At 48.2% G+C, this 19,425-nt stretch overlaps 1 protein-coding gene across 4 annotated transcripts in view; it reads left to right on the plus strand.

Moving 5' to 3' along the window:
• The window catches only part of MASP1 (MBL associated serine protease 1), a 91,221-nt gene that overhangs the window by 50,064 nt on the left and 21,732 nt on the right, over positions 1 to 19,425 (plus strand). For 2 of the 4 annotated variants that reach the window (XM_074297912.1, XM_074297911.1), the window contains exons 7-10: positions 1,705 to 1,823; positions 2,728 to 2,806; positions 11,687 to 11,824; positions 13,041 to 13,115. In XM_074297912.1, coding sequence (XP_074154013.1) covers positions 1,705 to 1,823; positions 2,728 to 2,806; positions 11,687 to 11,824; positions 13,041 to 13,115 — 411 coding nt within the window. Of the gene's footprint in view, positions 1 to 1,704; positions 1,824 to 2,727; positions 2,807 to 3,427; positions 3,794 to 7,455; positions 9,941 to 11,686; positions 11,825 to 13,040; positions 13,116 to 19,425 lie in introns of those variants that run through there. The other 2 variants (XM_074297915.1, XM_074297914.1) reach the window with 2 other exon arrangements.

Here is a 19,425-nt window from a genome sequence, read left to right on the forward strand (position 1 = left end):
GATTGCATAAAAGATCTTAAATGAGGGTTAAAAGAAAAATGGGGAAATTAAATAAGATCATTGCAAGAAGGAATAAAAAAATGAAAAATAATGCATTGAACAAAAAAATTTAATTGGTCAATTGCAAAAGGAGCTAAAAAAGGTAACTGAAGAAAATAATAAACTAAAAATTAGAATTGAACAAATGGAAAGACAATCTAGGGATTATTGGGCTTCCTGAAAGCCATGATGAAAAAAAGAAACTAGATATTATCTTACAGGAAATCATAAAAGAAAATTGCCCTAATATTTTAGAATCAGAAGGTAAAATAGTCATCGAAAGAATCCACCAATCACCTCCTGAAAGAGACCCCAAAATTAAATCCCTAAGGAATATTGTGGTTAAATTTCAGAAGTATTGTACCAAGAAAAAGATACTGCAAGCAGCCAGGAAAAAAAATTTAAATACTGAGGAGCCACAATTAGGATTACCTAGGTACTAGCAGCTTCCTAAGGGCCTGGAATTGGATATTCGGAAAAGCAAAGGAACTGGGATTACAGCCAAGAATAAACTATCCAGTTAACATTAGCATTATCTTTCAGGGAAGAAAATGGATATTCAATGATATAAGTGAATTTCACCTATTTCTAATGGAAAAAGAACTGAACAAAAAAAATTGAAAAAATAAATTGGATCAAAATAGAATAAATCAAATTCTCAAGACCTGCCTCAGTGACACCCACATCACCTCCTAAGTGAATTAAGAAGAGATAAGAAAACATCTCAAATTGAGCCTGGGACATATAAGAATGGAGTAAATCCTCAGCCCCCAATGTCCCAATATCCTTATATTCTTATTTATCATGACCTAGGTTATAGATCTGTGGGCAAGAGTCATTGCAAGCTCATTTAACTCATTGTAATTAGACAGCACCAGACCATGTTTCACATCCTGTCCAGGGTTCCATCAAAATCTCATTGGCTATCCCACCGTGGACACCTTGCCATCTCTCCTGGAGCCTCTCAAATGCTCCCCCCATCTCTTCCATCTTTTGCCCTTACTCTGGAAAGTACAGTTAAATCAATGCTGCCATTGCTCCTAGAAAAGGCACGTTATATGGTTCAACTCACCATCCCTATGACTCCCAGACCCCAATGTCCTTCCCCGTCACCCCTCCCTTATGTGTGTGAATGTAGATTCCTTGAAGACAGGAGCTAATTCACTTGTGTGTGTGTGTGTGTGTGTGTGTGTGTGTGTGAGTGTGTGTGTGTGTGTGTGTGTGAGTGTATGTGGGTGGGTGGGTGGGTGTGTGTGCGTGTGTGTGAGTGTATGTGGGTGTATGTGTATGTGAGTGTGTGCGTGTGTGTGAGTGTATGTGGGTGTGTGTTCCCAGCTCCTAGCATAGTGTCTGGCACATGTTTGGAGCTTAACGAATTTTTCCTTCATTCCTTCTAGGTCCCTTGTCCCCAGGCACCATTCCTCTACACATGTTGTATTCCTTAGAAGATGCAAATTCTCTGAGGATTTGGACAGAATTATTTTTATATTTGCATTTACAGCCTCCAGCACAATGTCTGGCCCAGATTAAACACTTAAAAAAAGCTTTTTCACTCAGTCATTTACAGAAACGACCAGCTCTCACCATGTCCATGTGCTGTTTTTCACCTACTAGATTCTTCATCCTTCTCTAACTCATCATTTCTGTCTCTCTGCTTGCCACCAGGAAACCCGTGCCCCAACTTGCAACCTCTTGTGAATGGGAAACTCGATCCCTTACAGGCTAAATATACCTTCAAAGACCAAGTGCTCATCAGCTGTGACACCGGCTATAAAGTCATCAAGGTATGGAGCTCCTGCCTGGCTGGAGGGATGGACGTGGACAGTCTCCAGAGTTATATTCAGTACATATGGCCGTGTTGAGAGACAGGAATTCTACAGTCATCCAAACAGGGTCAGATTGTTAGGGAGGATTGAAAAAGTACCATGATAACGAGCCAGGGAGCCGAGTGTGCAAGAGGAGGTGCCCATTGCCTCTCCCTCTTCAAGTTTCCATGAGAGTTCAAGGTGTGGCTACTGTGCCCAGGTCACCCAGGAGGTGCCCATTGCCTTATATCTGAGCAGAGGCTCAGTTTCCACCTGTTTCTAAGGCATTTAGCATATTGAATGATTCTGTGAAGCCATGATTTGGTGTGCCTAGGGGAAGTGCTGCCATTTTCCCTGAAATGAACAAGGGAAAAATGAATGTGGAATCAAGTTGATATGGATTCAAATTCTCCCTCTGACTGCCCAGACATGTGACCCTGGGTGAGCCAAAACCTCTTTGACCTTCAGTCTCTTCCTCAATGAGGTAAGAGGATTGGAACGGATGGATTCTAGAGTCCCCTCTCTATGGAAGCCTCCATTTCTGTGAGCCTCCAATTTTTCCTTCCTTTGGAAGACTTGTTTGAACCTCATGGCTTGAACATTTTCAAACCAATCTCATAAAGACCATCAGGCCATAGAGGACATCAAATCCAACTCTTTTATTTACCAAATGAGGGAAATGAGACCAGGAGGGTGATTTGGCAAGCTCACATAGGTGCCTACAGCAGTACTGAAACATGTCTGATACTGAAACATGTCTGACTCCAGGACCCAGTCTCTATCCATGATACCATCTCAGGGGGGATTGGAGGTCCTCCCTAAGTCACCTTCAACATTCACTTTGTCCCCACCTCATTTGTGTTCTCTCCACCCCCACCCCCAGGACAACCTGGAGATGGACACCTTCCAGATTGAGTGTCTGAAAGACGGAACATGGAGTAACAAGATCCCGGCCTGTAAAAGTAAGCAAACTTCCCCACGTGTCTCATGCCTTTGTTCTGTGTAGTACTGTAGTAGATACTCTAGAGCATCGCTGGCTTTAAGGGAATTGAAGGGAGAGAGGCACTGGGACCACCACTGTGGCCTCGGGAAGCTCTCCCGGTCTCGCTTTGTTTGGAGGGAGCTGAGAGCCCTGCTAAGCTGGTTCGTGGCTCAGAGTCTTTGCCTTATCAGCTCTTCATAAACAGTCACCTGCATGGCAAGAAGGGCTCTTTCACCCACTGTGCCAGAGTGGCCAGGGAGGAGCCTCCTGCAAAGGGGAAAGGATGGTAGCTGAAGCATCAGCTCAGAGATCATGGAAAGTCTTGGGAGGAAGAATCTTCCTCAAGGGCTTCAGGGCAACCTCCAAAACCTTTTTTCTCATTTTTTTATTTACTGTACTCTTAAAATATACTTTGAAAAGGTATAAAATTGCCAACCCCCAAAATGCCATCACCCTTCCCCATGTGGGCAGGCAGGCTGGCCTTGCAGCCTTTGGGCCAGCTTCTTTGGGCAGTTCCACTGGCACTTGTGGGGACAAAGCTGTGGTCCTGACTCTTTCTGTCTCATCTCCCCCATCCCCACACTTCTACCTTCTCTCCTAGTTCCTCTATTTTTCTTCCTTTTGTTCTTTTTTCCTCCCTTGTTTCTTTTTAAGCCTATTCATGGTGCCCATAAGCACTTTACCAACTAGTGGCTCAATCAGATCATTAATTAACAGCCATGGAGGACCGGGCTCTGCGTTTAAGCACAGAGAATACAAAGACAAAATGTCAATAATCCCTATCCTTGGGGCAGCTGGGTGGCGTAGTGGATAGAGTATCAGCCCTGAAGTCAGGAGGACTCGAGTTCAAATCTGGTCTCAGACACTTAAAGCTTCCTATTTGTTCTTGTGCATGTATAATCAGAGTGGACACCATTGATTTCTTCTTCCCCATTTCTTTGTCCCCAAACACTATAGAATAGAAAGATAACAGTCTAGTCTCAAATCTAGTCGAGCCTAAAACCATTGGGAATAAATATGATTTGGAGAAAAACCTGGTGGTAAAAAAACATGAATGCACAAGGAAATGTAAGAAGGAGCACATTACCTTGTTTTTGTGTGACCCTGGGCAAGTCACTTAAAACCCAATTGCCCTCAAAAAAAAAAAATAATAATCCCTATCCTTAAGAAGTTTATATTCTATGAAAGAGATGAACATACATTCTATATGTATGTGTGTGGGTTTGAGTATATGTATGTATATAAATGTACACACATATCTATATGTAAGTATGTACGTGTAATATATATTATATTTACATAGAATATTATAGATCGATGTAGACCGAGCCATATGTAGATACAAAATAGACCCAATGTAAATAGACCCGGGAAAAAAGGTCCCGGTAGCATCAGGAACAGTCAAATGTTAAAGGGGGCGTTTGAATTGAGTTTTTAACAAAACCAGGTGGAGGTGAGGAGGAATTACAGGCCAGACATGAGGTAAACCAAAAAAAAGAGTCTGTCATTCCTCCATGAAAGGATAGAAGGAGTCAAAGAAATGCTGCTCACTCTTCCTTTCTTCCCACAAATATCACTTGGGGTCAGCACTTGGATAGCTCCACTCCACACTATTTGAGGGGAGATGTCCCTGAGGGTACATCCAAAGCTGTGACCCTCAAAGACCTGAGATCTGGTCCCTTGAAAATGACTCGTTTTGTGACTTTTAACAAGTCATATCTTCACTCAGAGTCTCAGGAAACTTATTTTCATCTTAGAAATTTGAACTAAATGATCTCAAAGCTTCCAGCCAATTCTCCAGTCACATTGGGGAATTCTAGGTGAAGTCCCTAGCTTTGAAACTGCTTTGAATCAGTGAATTTTTCAAAAAGTGGAGGCTATCTTCCCAAGATGCAGGCAGCTTCAAAAATTATCTGTTACATTTAATTAGTTGGTTCAAAGCATCAAAAATAATAAGATCTGTGTTTAAAAAGAAAGTCTTCCAGCTTCCCTGCACCATCATGCCATGTAAAAGCTGAAAAAAAATCAAAGACCTTCATTGATATTTGTTCTTGTGCATGTATAATCAGAGTGGACACCATTGATTCCTTCTTCCCCATTTCTTTGTCCCCAAACACTATAGAATAGAAAGATAACGCTTTGTGACTTTGAACAAGTCATATCTTCACTCAGAGTGAAGTCTAGTCTCAAATCTAGTCGAGCCTAAAGCCATTGGGAATAAATATGATTTGGAGAAAAACCTGGTCATAAAAAAAAAAAAAATGTGAATGCACAAGGAAATGTAAGAAGGAGCACATTACCTTGTTTTTGATTTGAGAATTGCTCTTTTATCCTTGTTCTCGAAAGCCGGTGACCTGACATTACCAGCACGCAGCCGGTTCTGACGGGACTGCTATATCGCTGACCGATCACTTCCTTTCTGTGAAGAGAGAGCCAATATAAATTTTTGTGGAGCCATTCAGTGCTCCCCATGTCTATGACCTGAGGAAAGTGTTGGTGGCCCACGGGAAGGATACTCCTTCCTGGTCTGCAAATCTTTAGCCGGGTTCATTTCCGGACCCACTCCCAATCATAGCCACAAATCCCACCTTTAATCTCTGCTTTTCTTCAGAATGGTCTGCTATGGAAAGTTTATGGTGAGCACCGAAAAGTAAAATGAACTAAGATGAACCTCCTGAAATTACATCTCTTGTAGCTTTGGGAAAGATGCTTAAGACAAAGCCAGCACTTTCTCTATTCATCCATGTGAGAAAAAACTGAATGGTTCTGCCACTGAATTTTAATTTTTTACACAGAGTATATTTTTAGTATGAGGTACAACAGACAAAAGAAGAATTACATTTCAGTTTAATGCAGTTTAATTCTTTGAGCCTTTTGGAGTATTATTAAGCTTGCAGAACTGTGTTAAAAACAGAAGGGATGGCAAAGACCTGGCGGGGTATAATCCAAATATGGGAGTCCTGTGTTCCAGATGCAGAGGTCTTCAGGCTAGAGATTTAGAAGAAATGGAAGGAGAAACAGGGGGAGAATTCAAGAAAGAAAGAGTTAGAGGCAGAGAAACAAGGGTGAAGGAGGGAGGAGATGGGGACAGAAGGAGACGGAGATGGAGAGAGCTCCTGCTTCAAAATGATCTTTTAGCCATTTTATATATTCCACCTTTGAAGAACTCACAGTCTATGGATTAAAAAGTTTGCCCCCATTGGGAAGCAGTGCCCATTCTCCAAAATCTGACTGACCCCTAACCCCACGGGCTGTTGGGTAAGGCTGCCAAGTGCTCTCATTTGAACTAACCTCTTGAATAACCCTTTTGGGCTGGGATGTGGGTATTTATTTTTTCTTTTCCATTTTCCTTTGCATGTGATCAGGCTGGGGGCTCACCTGGTATATTCTGAACTTGGAGTCGGAGGGCCTGAGTTCAAACTTTGCTTCTGCTACTAATTGTGTGGCCTCGAACCCTTCATCTCTCTAGATCTCAGTTTCCTCATCCATAAAATGAGTGGGTTGGGTTAAATGGCCTCTGTGGCTGTGTGACCGCTGAGAGAAAGGGCACTTTATGGGTCAGTCTCCCATCTATCACTTCGAGAGCAGAGCTGTCGAAAAATTCTGCCAGTGAAGGTGCTTGGGCTTTATCAAATATACATGAATGTTTTGTCCTAATCAATGATGTCCGTGATAAGTTCTCCTCCAGTGAATAGTGATTCCCAGGCCTTAGGAGCCAGAGAGACTCTTAGTATATTATAGCACCCTCAAGTCTGGCCTGATGGAAAGGTTCTGGGTGCGAGGCCCTACTCCAGCTTCCGCTCTATATCTCTGAGCAAATCTTCCCGGTGTACAGTGAGAGCAGCCCTGTCCCTATAGCCAGAGATCCAAGTTCAAGGTTCAATGGGCCCCTCTGACACATGTTATCTGTGTGACTTTGGGCCAGCCCCTTAACCTCCATTGCCTCATTTTCCCCATCTGTAAAGGAAGATACCTTTCTTGTACCAGATACCTCCAAGGATCTTTATGTCCCTGGAGTTACAGTGTATCACTGGACCTCTGAGACCCCATTTGTAAAATGAGATTAATACCCTTTATGTATATGACCCATTTGGCAGAGTTGTTCCATAGAAAGGGCTTTTCAAGAATAAAACAATCCAGAAATATTGATCCTCTAGCTCTGAAAACCCTTTTCTGTATAAGATTCCGTCACAGCATTCTGTGCACCGTGAGTCAGAACACAGGAACCACGGGCGTCCTATATTAGCTCAATGAGCCAGACACTGCTGTGAATGGACAGAAATCTGGCCTCAGGGTCCTCCCCAAGCACTGGTTGGCTGACCCTGGGCAGCTGCCAGCTGACGAGTGGAGTGATTTCCCTCACTGGGAGTCCCCCAGTGCATGAAACGAGACATCCAGGATTCATAACGATAAGCCATGCCCCCCACCCACAGCTGCCCTTCTCCTGGGCCAGCCTTGTGCACCCTCGCCAGTCTGGCTAAAGCAATCGCTCTGTCTCCTGCATGAGCTGCTCCTGCTTTGCCCAATAATCTCTTTCTCTTCTTTTCTCTTCTCTCTCTCCCTCTCCCCTCTCTTGCGGCTTCTTTCCCGGTTCCTCCCATCCCTTCTTGTCCTTCGCCACGGGCGCAGAGCCTGAAAATGGAACGGAGAGTGAAGTGCCCCCGGAAGAGGAGACCAAGTGACCAGCAGGATCTCCTGGCAGTGTCTTCCTGAGAAGGATCAGCTACCCCAGGACCTCCGGAGACCTCCCTGGGACTTCTGCAGATCAGGATGAATGGCTCTCCACGAGTACTGGATGCATCTCATCCAGTCCCGGGTCCTTCACGGACTGCTCCCAACACCCGGCCCAGTTCTTTGGCAATTCCTGCTTGAGTGTCCCACCTTTCCCTGCTCGTTCTCTTGCTGACTTGGGAGCGTTGCTAAAAATCAGTTAATCAGGTTCTCGGCAATGCTGAGCAGCTCGAGTGTAACCTGAGTCTGAGATCCAGAGATAAATGACTCTCAATCTGCACCTAAGGGGGGCCAGCACGGGGGTCACGATGGCCACGTGAGCTCCATGGAGGGATCAGTGTGATTTAGACAAAACTCCTTTATGCTTAATTGTTCTCACTATTTAACCTGCTGTTTGTTACTCCTAGAAGACGGGTGATCTTAGGGGTACTCAAAGTAGGTAGCTTCTTGTGGGGGGACTTGAGGGGCTCTCAACAGGCCTTGTTGCCTGCCTGTCCCAGTGCCTGAAATATCGCCATTTCACTCCTTTTGGTTCTGGATGCGTTTTTGTCTCCAATGAGAGACACTTCTGAACCTCATGAAGATGCAGCAACTGTAAAATGCTGTAACCAGATGGTCCCTTGTACTCTATGAACAGAAAGCTGCTTTCTTCCGTGGTAACTCTCAGAATGGAAGATCTAGCACCTAGTTGGGCAATAGAGATGGGCCCAATACAAAGTCCTTCCTCCTCCCCTCCTCCATTTGTACATCCAAGAACTTCTCCAGTTCAAACCTGGTCTAGAGAGGGGTCCAAATATGGCTGTGGTACCCAAGGGTACTTTGGGTTATAGAAATGGGCCCAATACAAAGTATCTTCCTCCTCCATTTGTTCACCAGTTCAGACCTGGTCTAGAGAGGGGTCCAAGTATGGCTGTGGTACCCAAGAGCACTTTGGGTTATAGAAATGGGCCCAATTCAAAGTACTTTCCTTCTCCCCTCCTCCATTTGTACACCCAATAAACTCTAGTTCAGACTCAGTCTGGAGAGGAGTCCACATATAGCTGTGGTACCCAAGAGCACTTTGAGTTAAAGAGATGGGTCTAATAGAAAGTACCTTCTTCCTCTCTCCTCCGTTTGTATACCCGAGAACTTCTCCAGCTCAGACCGGGTCTAGACAGGGGTCCAAGTATGGCCGTGGTACCCAAGAGCACTTGGGGAGAATAGGGCTGGGAACTCTACCAGATCTCATTTAGAAATCACTGGGGGCCTGAGCACTGGAGCTGGTTCTCATTCTGATTCTCTTGTCAGCACACCTGAACCTCAATAGATAGAGGAGGAAACCAAGAGGTGGAAGAAAAGGGGAGAGACTGAGACAGGAACAGAGAAGCCACAAGGGAAGAAAAAGAAACAGGAATAAGCCTTAGACATTAAGGAAGAAGAGAGAGAGCTGAAAGCTTGGGGGAGGAGGAAGTGTTAAAGAGTAACAGAGGGAAACTGAGAAAATACAAACTGAAGAATACTCTTGGCCCAACAGTATGGAAGTGATGAAGGGAGGGGAAGAGAAAAGTTCCCAGAGTCCCGGGCCTTTGGTCATAGGCAGATGCCCGGCGACGGGTGCCACAATCTGTCGGGATGTGAGACAGAAGGAACCCGTCTGACCCAGTCAGGGAGGTGAAGAGAAAGTCTTAGCTAAAGGCTCCTTTCAACTAAGGAAATCTGGGCTCAGAAAAGGAGGCTGACTTGGAACGCAGAAAAGACAGAAAAGAGATAAAAAATGATCTAATCACATGTAGATGGAGAAATGGGAAGGCTACATCGAGTTCTAAAATAAATAAATGTCTTCACCTTCCATTGACCCCAGCCTGCCTCCATTTATATGTCTTGGGGTATTTTTTCATGGATCAGACCGCCTAATCTAACGAGAAGAGAGTGTTCTAAACTAAGAATCACAGCTCTTTCTTTTCCTGATTGTATCTCCTCCCCTTGGCCCAAATTGGCAGGAGTGTTGGGGAATGAGAGGAGGAGGGGAGCTGAGAAATATTCGCAGGGAGATAATTATCTGATCGGCTAAAGAGCTGGGGGTGAGGGGAAGAATTCACGATGTCTAAGTATCGTCTAAGGTTTTGGCTGAATATTCTCTGCCTGTTACCAAAAGAAGGCAGACGGAATCCGCAACGAGAGAAGCCCTTAAAAACTCCAAGCAAAGATCCCGTTCCCTAAGATTAAATCGGGTGAAGCTTTAGAAGTTTGTGCGTATGTGTTTGAGTCGAGAAAAGGCCGATGTCCGACATTAGCCAGATAACCCAGTTTGTCCAACAGCTAATGTTATACGTCAGCCAGACGACCTCACTAATGTGTGCTCTCAAATGAAAATGGAAATACAATAAAATCCCGTCTTTGCAAGTAGCTTGGAGAGTATTTGGCCAAATGGACCTAGCGGTCACTTTACCTGAGGGGCATTTACAACTTAAATGACTTCTCTCCCGTGTTTTCCTTCATGTTCCACAACACCTGGCCATCCATAAAAAGTCCCAGCCCTTTGGACTAATGATTCCAGACTTCTTGGCGTTTATTGCGTTAGTTATGGCGTGTGTCTTCACGGATGCATAGGCGTGCAATCCATGGAGTCCTAAGGCAGGACTGTCTCAGAACCCAAGATTAATTAGAGTAAAACTGAGGAAGAAGAGAAGGGTCTGTAGAAGTACTGGAAAGCAGCTCTGATTCCAGGGAGGAAGGCTTCCACAAGAATATGTGACGCCAGAGCACGATTCCCCAGAATTAAACTTGTCAAAGAACGGTTTCCATTTTGCCTTGTCTCTGGGTAAATGACGCAGGGGATATGTCATCCTTTGAATGAAAGGGGTTGCTATTTCCCAGGCAGCACCTAAAGCCTCGTGTTGCTAAGATGGGGATGGAGGGTCCTGGACCGGGAAATGGGCTGGAAGCCACTGGGTTCTGGGGGAGGGGAAGAGTGTAAATCCACACTTGGGACTTTCGAAGGTCACGCTCTTTTTCCTTGGTTTTCTGGGGGATTGATAGAATTCAGTCCCTCCAGAAATCTCAAAAAGAGCAGGTAATGGGGGGCTAGGAGCTCTCCGCCCAGACTCCCTGAATGTTGAGGTGAGAGACTCCCAAAGGACAGATGAGTCTATGAACTACGAAATACACACCCTGGGACAGGTGAAATACACGAGGATCCGTCGTTGGATCTTGTTGGCCCGGATTTTATTGTTTGGGTGATTACCTGTGATAAGTCACCTGCCCCCCAAGGGGAAGGACTCTGTCGTGGGGTTTTCCGTTGTAGCGGTGAAGGTTGCAAAGCCTCGGGGCATGGAGAGTATGAAAAAATTGAGTTTTTCTGGTGCAGGAAAGCCCACAAGCGTTTCCAAGGCATGGACTTGTGTGCCCATGTAAATCTCGAGGCCCACAATTCTGCAGAGGTCCCCACTCCCCCCAACCCTCCGGGCCAGAGCCCCGGGACGTGGCCCCAGCTACACTTGACTTTGGCTTCGTGGGGATTTTAGGGAGTCTGGGCATCTGTGAGCTCAGAAGATGGGTTCTAAAGAAACTGGAGAAGGGAAAGTAGATCCCAACTCAGAGGCTCTTCAGGAATGAGACGCAAGGCCCAAAACAAGCAGAGAGAAAAAAGAACGAGGCCCTCGGCCCCGTCACGGGAAGCCCTTGCCTTCTGCAGCTGGGATTCTGGGCAGCTCAAACTGCTCTTTCCATAAAAGTAGGGACACTCCCTCCCCCAGCCAGAGTGACCCCTAACCTTCAGTTCCAAACTCCCCACCTCTGCAATGGGGACCAGGAAGTATCTGGATTTTTTCCCAAGTCTCCTCCTGCCAGGGCCACGATGTTGTCACCCCATGGGCCCTGATGAGAGCAAGACTTTGGAGGCTTCCGTTCCAGCCAGAACTCGTTCTGGAGCTGAGGTTGGAACAATAGCCCAGAGTTTGGGGTCAGGTAGCCAGAAGTCAGCCCCAGAGTCGCGTGCCAGTGCCTTGGGCTGGCCCGGTGTTGGGAGGCCTCCTGGAGACCTGGAAACGGGAGTGCTTGAGGGGGAGGGTTCAGCTGTCGGCCCCCCATGGGCATCGAGGGCTGACAGTGGCTCAGTCCTGAGATGATGGCAGACTCCCTTCTCTCTCAGTTGTAGACTGCAGCACCCCCACGGAGCTGGAGCACGGGCGCGTTACCTTTGCCACCAGGAACAACCTCACCACCTACAAATCCCAGGTCCACTACTCCTGCCAGAAGCCCTACTACACGCTGTTTCCCAACGTCACAGGTGAGGCTCCCTCCAGGGTTCTGGGAGTGGGGCGATGGGGACAGGCCCTGAGGCTCCCCCCACCGGGGTTCTGAGAGTGGGGAGATGGGGACCAGCATTCCAACATGGTTCCTTCTCTGGGAGGATCCTCTGCCAGAAGCAGAGATTCTTAGGCTGAGGGGCCCCCTAGACCAGCTGTGACCCCAAGGTGCTTCACTATCCCACTCATAAAAGTGGTTTCTTTGGTTGAGGGAGCCCGTGGGTGAGGAGACTTCCTTCACCAACACAGTTTTAATCCTCTAGAGAAGAGGGGAGACTCCCCAAGATTACAAGCCAGGTCTGGGCCACGGCAGGTCCTGAACCCCGCCTGCTCCGGCTCGGTGTCTGCTGCTTCTCAATAAAAATCAAACCTGGGCCGTGGGGGCCACTGGGCTCCTGGGGGCGAGCAGCATGGGGGGGGGGCTGACCCGGAGACCCTGCTCAAGCCCCAGCTCTGGCACCACACTGAGAAAGGACATGTCAAAGAGCCGTGACTGGGAAGGAGAAAGGCCCGGGACCGCCAGACTGGGAACCGGCCTGGAGCTGTCGGCAAGCACCACAAGAGGGCCCACACTCCTTTGGCCAGCCCCAGAGGGCACTGGAGGAGGAGAGAACTTGAAGAAGGGCAGCTTCAGCCAGACCCAGCAGGGAGAGCCGGCCCTTACTGGGAGGAGATCTCTCCCAAGGGGTGACTCTCATGCCCTGGAAAGCTGCGGTGTCCGAATGGCCTTTTTCAGTGTGTTGTAGCTGAACTTCATGCTCCTGTGTGGGTTACGTGGGGTGATAACAATATAACAATACCATGATAACAATCACCATTCACCCAGCACGGGAAGGCTTGTCAAGTGCTTTCAAGATTGTCTCATTGGCCTCCCCACGCCGGGAGGCCGGTGCCCTTGTGATTGGATAATTATTGTTATCTTAAGGTCGGCAGCAGAGCTCCTGAACTCAAATCCTGCCTCTGACAGTCCCTGGTCCCCGAGCCTCCCCCTTGGGTTTCAAAGTGAGGACTGGGATCTGGGGCCTGAGCCCAGGGTTTGCCTCCAAGGCTGGGAGGCTCCTCTGGCCGCTGGGCCCACTGCCCTCCGCTTCCCCTCCACTTTCCTCCTCTCTCGCTCCCCTCTTCTCTCCCTTTGCCTTTATTTCCCATCCATGTCTGTCTGTCTCCTCACCCTTCTCTTATTTTGGTTCTTTCTAGGCACATACACCTGCGAGGCCCAAGGGGTCTGGATGCATGGAGAGCTGGGAAGGAAGCTGCCCACTTGTCTCCCAGGTACTTTACAAGGAAAGCCTGGGCCGGGCTAGAATAGGCTGGCCCGGGCCGGCTAGGCCTCCATAGCTGTACTGAGCCAGACTGGGCTGGGCTGGGTAGGACCAGGCTAGCCTACATTGAACTGACTTTACATTGGGCCTTACTTGGCTTACTTAGCTGGATTGGGCTAACCTGGGCTAGGCTGGGATGAGCTAGGCTGCTTTGGGCTAGCCTGGACTGGACTGGACTGTATATTGGGCCTTTCTAAGCTGGACTTCCTTAGCAGTTCCTAAGCTGGGTTGGGCTGGGCTAGACTGGGTTAAGCTTTACTATATTTATATTGAGCCTTACTGGCCGGACCTCCTTAGCTGTATTGAGCTGGGCTGGACTGGGCTGAACTAGACTGGACTAGATTTATATTGGGCCTCCTTAGCTGTATTGAGCTCAGTTGGGCTGGGCAAGACTGGGCTGGGCTAAACTGGGCTAGCCTGGGCTGGACTGAAATATATATTGGGTTTTACTAGTCTAGACCTCTTTAGCTGTATTGAGCTGGGCTGGACTGGGCTGAACTAAACCGGACTAGATTTATATTGGGCCTCCTTAGCTGGACTGAGGCTGGGCTGGGCTGGGCTGAACTAGACTGGACTAGATTTATTTTGGGCCTCCTTAGCTGGACTGAGGCTGGGCTGGGCTGGGCTGAACTAGACTGGACTAGATTTATTTTGGGCCTCCTTAGCTGGACTGAGGCTGGGCTGGGCTGGGCTGAACTAGACTGGACTAGATTTATTTTGGGCCTCCTTAGCTGGACTGAGGCTGGGCTGGGCTGGGCTGAACTAGACTGGACTAGATTTATATTGGGCCTCATTGGCTGGACTGAGTCTGGGCTGGGCTGGATTATATTTATTTTGGGCCTTACTGGCTGGCCTCTGTAGCTAGACTGAGCTGAGCTGGGCCGGGCCTCCTTATCTGGACTGAGGCTGGGCCAGACTGCTCAGAACACCTTCCCCTGGTCATGCTAAATTCTAAAAGTCATGGATGGCCATCCAGGGTGAGGGGTGGGGCTAGGGTTCAAAGGACACCCACCATGGGGCAGTCAGCACCCTGCAGATTTTGACTTCCTGAGCTAATAGCCCAGCTGCCCTACCTTAGTTATATCCCTGACATGGGCAGGCTAAGAGCAAAATTGAGTTCATGGGTGAAATTCCCTCCAATCAGTGAGTGTTGCTGGAGATCGTGTCCTCCATCCTCGTGTTCTCATCCATAAAATGGGAAAAAATAACAAGACCTACCTCCTAGAGTTGTTATGAGAAAAAGAAATGCTATATGCAAAGTACTTTGCAAACCTTCAAGTTCTATCTTAATCCAACATATTGTTGTTGTTATTTCTGTGACTTAGTGACAGGAATGTGTATCAGGGAGTCAGACCCTGGTCATCCAAATGCTATATAAATGCTATTATTGTTGTGGTGGTGGTGATGGTGGTTGTGGTTGTTATTGTTAATTAGTACAAGTTAGAGATCAGAACCTATAGCTGGGAGTCTGGCCACCCTGCTCCTATTCTAGGGGGATTCTACATCTCTCTGGGTCATCAAGAAGAGCACACTTGACTCCTGCCAAACCTTCAGGGAAAGAATCATAAAATTCAATTCAACAAAACATGCATTGATTAAGCCCCTACTGTGTGCTAGGCACCAGGGCTACAAAGACAAAAGGGACCGAATCCACCACCAGCATGTTAGGGGGGAAAAAATGGCGCCCAATTGGGCATACGGCTTTCTCTGTACTGTGAGGAGGAGGCGGAAAAGTGACCACAGTACTGGGAGTGCTTTGCGTGTGTCTGAGCATGGGCCTGTCTTCAGGCCTGTTAAGTGCTTCCCTTCTCCAGGCAAAAGGCAGTGAAGGGCACTGAATAGAGCTGGTTCCAGTGTGGTCTGTGACACAAACTGACTGAATGACCCTCGCTGAGATGTTGATTCTCCAGAAAGCGTTCTGAGACTGGAGGTCCCAACCACGTGCGTGGAGGACGTTCGCTCAGCAGGGAGTCCCCTTACGAACCAGACCCAGTCCCCATCCTCGTATTTCAAGCACGGCTCTAGGTAGCAGAGATCTAAAGGCAAAAAGAGAAAAATAACAGGACAGGGGTTTATGTGACCCTTGAGGTTTGCAAAGCCCTTTACACGTCATCTCATTGGATCTTCACAACCACCTTGGGAGGGAGATACGGTTATTCCCATTTTACAGATGGGAATCTAGCAAGTGTCTGAGGCGGTATTCAAACTCGTATTTTCCAGGTTCTGCTCATGGCTCCATCTAATCTGTTCACATGAAAGGAGATAGAAACTTACAAACCAAATGCACTGAGTTTGCAGGAGAGGAGTCCTAGCTCCGGGCTCAGGAGAGGCCCCATTGGGAGGTGGTGGTTGAGGTCAGCTTGGAAGGAAGCCTTTGATTCTAAGAGGTGGAGGAGAGATGAGGATTCATCCCAGGCAGGGGTCAGCATCAGCACAAAGGTCCGGAGCCTGGAAAATGCAACGCCAAAATGGAAAGAAGAAAAAAAGGGGGAGAGGGGAATAAGAAAGCCAGTGCGGCTAGACCGCAGGGAACAGGAAGGAGAGGTCGCGTAACAGCCTAGCAAGGGCCGCCAAGCCTCATGTGGCCTGAGAAGGTTCTGAGAGGCAAGCGTAATCTGGGAGGGAGGAGTAGGCAGGGCGCACCAGCCAAACGCTCTATCCGTGTTCGTGTCAGACCCAGACACACGCGGCTTTGACCAAATAGGATGGGCAGCACCCACTAGCCTGCAGGAGGATGAATCCCATACCCCGCAGGCTGGCCTGTCATGGGGAAGGGAGCAGAGACGGTTTCCAGCACCCCCAGAAGCCTCCAGTGAAAGCCAGCAAGCATCTGGCTGGGGTGCTGGGGACAGGAACCCCCCACTGGGCATCTCAAATGTGTTTCTGGGACTTTATTGGCACTGAGGAAGAGAACAGCTGGAATCCATTAGGCCCGGAAATGGTTTTCTATTCCAAGCTTCCAGAAAAAAGTTTCAAGGCTTTTTAATCTGTGAAGAAATTCTCAGGGAATCTGAAGTCCCAGGTGTCAGGCCACGGGCACTCCAGGAGATGACACATGGGTACACAGGTTTGACACTCAAACGGGATGCTAAGAAGACACTGGTTGGCCAAGGACTCACCAGCGAGCCCCGGGACTTGAACTAGGGTCGTCTGAGTTTCTCTCTCATCAGCCCGGGCCATTTGGAAGACCGTCCCACTGTGGGAAAGGGACCCGGGTTCCAGGACGTCAGCGGGGGCATGTGCATGTTGGGGCTTTCCTCGGCGGAGCTAAGACCCTTCCTCCCCAAAAGGTACCTGGGGCTCCAGGGAGCAATGATGGCTGGCTCTCCAAAGCCTCAGGCATCATTGCTGTTAGATTATGCCACCAGCACCCCCGCCCCGAACATAGCATCCAGTTCCACGACTCAGCATGCCCTTGCCCAATAACACACATTTAATTTGCTGACTGCATCCATATTAACAGGAAATCCACCTTCACCTTCACCAGCATGCTCCCCGAGACCCAGCAGGCTTCGGGGTGCCTCCTCCAGGCCTCCCTGCCAAGCTTTCCCAGTTATTCCCCCCCTCGCTAGGAGACGTCACCTTCCCAGAATACTTCTGCACGGCCTCTGCTTTAGTCCCTAAGGCACTCCTCACCAAGCAGGGATCCGGCAGACCGAACTAACTGGTGCATGCAAGCATAGGCTAGGTGTGTGTGGGGAGGGGGGCTGAGCCAGTGTGGACAACATGATCCGTACCAAGGATGGAGACTCCTGGATCAGAAGCAGACTGAGCTAGCCATGTCCTCCCCTCTGTATTTCAGCTTCACCTAGGTACCACACACAGGCCCAGGCTAGCTAGCCTTCCATGCTCTGCAATGAAGAAAAAACAGTGTCAGCGCCTCCAACCCATGTTTTCTGGACTTAGCTAACGTCCCCTCTGCCAAAATAGAAATGGGATTAGGAAACAGAGTCAAATAACCATGGGGCAGCCCAAAGGAGATCAGCTGCCCGGAACCATCTGGCGGGCTGTCTTTTATTTAAAAGGGAGAAGCTTCCCAAGGGCAGAGGGGAAAAAATCTGAATTCACAGACAATACCGTAAAGCTTTTTTTTTTTTTTTGTCTTTTTAACCAAACTTTTAAATTAAGGAATTCATTTTGTTGGTTTTTTTAAGTGAACAAAAATGATTTTTTGTAAATATGAGGCTATTTTGTTAAATTTCAATTTGAGGAAGTGAATTCTGAACTTAGGGTCAGAAGAGGCCAGGGTTTGAGGCCTGCCGGCATTCACTTCCCAACCATGAGCAACCACCGCCCTGTGCTCAAGTTCATCGTTTATAAAATGAGTCCTGGTCCATTTCTTTTGAAGCTTAAAGTACTAGATAAATGTCAGCTATTATTTGCCTTGAATTTGCCATTTATGAAACCTGATTTCCATGATCAGGTGAACCGCAGCTCCACGTTAAAATTATTCAGGGTTTTCAGGGCCTACACCAGAGGAGCGTAGAGCCCTAGCAGGCCAAGAGGGCCTTCTAAAGCAGCCTCGGCTCCAGACCAAACGTCCATCACGTGAGACACAGCCCAGCTAAATTTGGAAAGGCAAAGCAGCTGAATTTTGAGGGCTGTGAGCCTATGACAACCGGCAATCTGTGTGACTCTGTGTAGCAAGTTCAATGTGTATAAATCAGGGCAGCTAGGGGACGCAGTGGAGAGAGCACCAGCCCTGAATTCAGGAGGACCCGAGTTCAAATCTGGTCTCAGACACTTCCTGGCTGTGTGACCCTGGGCAAGTCACTTAACCCCAGCCTCAGGGGGGAAAAAAAGTGTGTATAAATCCACAATCACCATGATTCACTTCAGTGTCGGAGGGCAAAGAGGTAGAGGGCTGGCTTTTTAATTTTTATTTCTGAAAAGGCTTTTCAGGTCTCACATACCCTGACAGAATATGGTTAGTCTGACTCCAAGGCCACTCTTTCAGTGTCATTAAGAGTCACAGGCAGCATTTATTGAGCACTTTGTGCAAGAGGCAGACTACTGCAGTGGAAGCCAGAGAGCTGGACTCAGAGTCAGGAAGGTGCCGGTTCAAGTCCTCTGCCCGGTACTAACTGTGTGACTCTGGCCAAGTCATGCTCTCAGTGACCCGGGCAGCTATTAAATTCACGGCATTGCCCTTCTGCGTTGATAAAGGGAATTTCCTTACTGGGAGAACTCTACACCAATAAATGCGCATTTATTAAGCACCTACAACTTCCCAGACGCCAAAGAAAGCACAGATCTGAACCGAAAGAAGTTTAAAGGAACAAAGAGAAAAACTAAACAATCCCTGTTCTCCAGCAGGTTATGTTCTAGTCACTCTGAAAAATCTCTCTGAGATAAGGGATGAGTCAAGTTAATTCAGCCTAGGGTCAGGGAAGACACAAGTAGCCCCCGGGAGGGTGTCGCTGAGGGATTGTCCCAGATGGGACGTGCTCAGAATCACCCTGGAGGGAGGGAACACTGTGGCCTGGCTTCATTTGCTGGCCTGGAATTCCAGACTCACAGAGACACCACTGGATGGAACCCCAGCGACCACAGAGGAGCCTCGCCTTCTCTTTTTACCAGTGAGGAAACTTAGGGGCTGAGCTGGATAACCTCTAATATCTCTTCCATTTCTAAGTCAGCAGTCCTTTGACATACCCCAAATCCCCCAGATGTACAGGCTAAAACCAGGATTCACCCTGACTTTAAGGCCCCGCTGTTTCCAGCACGCACACGCACGCACACACACACACACGCACGCACACACGCACACACGTGCGCACACACGCACGCACACGCACGCACACACACGCACGCACACACGCACACACGTGCGCACACACGCACACACAAGCACACACGCACACACGCACACACACCACACACACACATGCACGCACACACACGCACGCACACACACGCACGCACACACATACACACACATGCACACACACGCACACACACATGCATGCACACATACACGCACACACACGCACACACATGCAAACACACCACGCACACACACATGCATGCACACACACTCATACACACATGCACACACACCACGCGCACACACATGCATGCACACATACACACTCATACACACACGCGCACACACCACACACACACATGCACACACACACGCACACACACCACGCACACACATGCACGCACACACACATGCACACACCACGCACACACACATACACACACTCACACACACGTGCACATGCACACGCACACACATACACGCACACACACAT

This window comes from Sminthopsis crassicaudata, chromosome 3 (genome assembly GCF_048593235.1).
Source record: "Sminthopsis crassicaudata isolate SCR6 chromosome 3, ASM4859323v1, whole genome shotgun sequence".
Taxonomy (NCBI): Eukaryota; Metazoa; Chordata; class Mammalia; order Dasyuromorphia; family Dasyuridae; genus Sminthopsis; species Sminthopsis crassicaudata.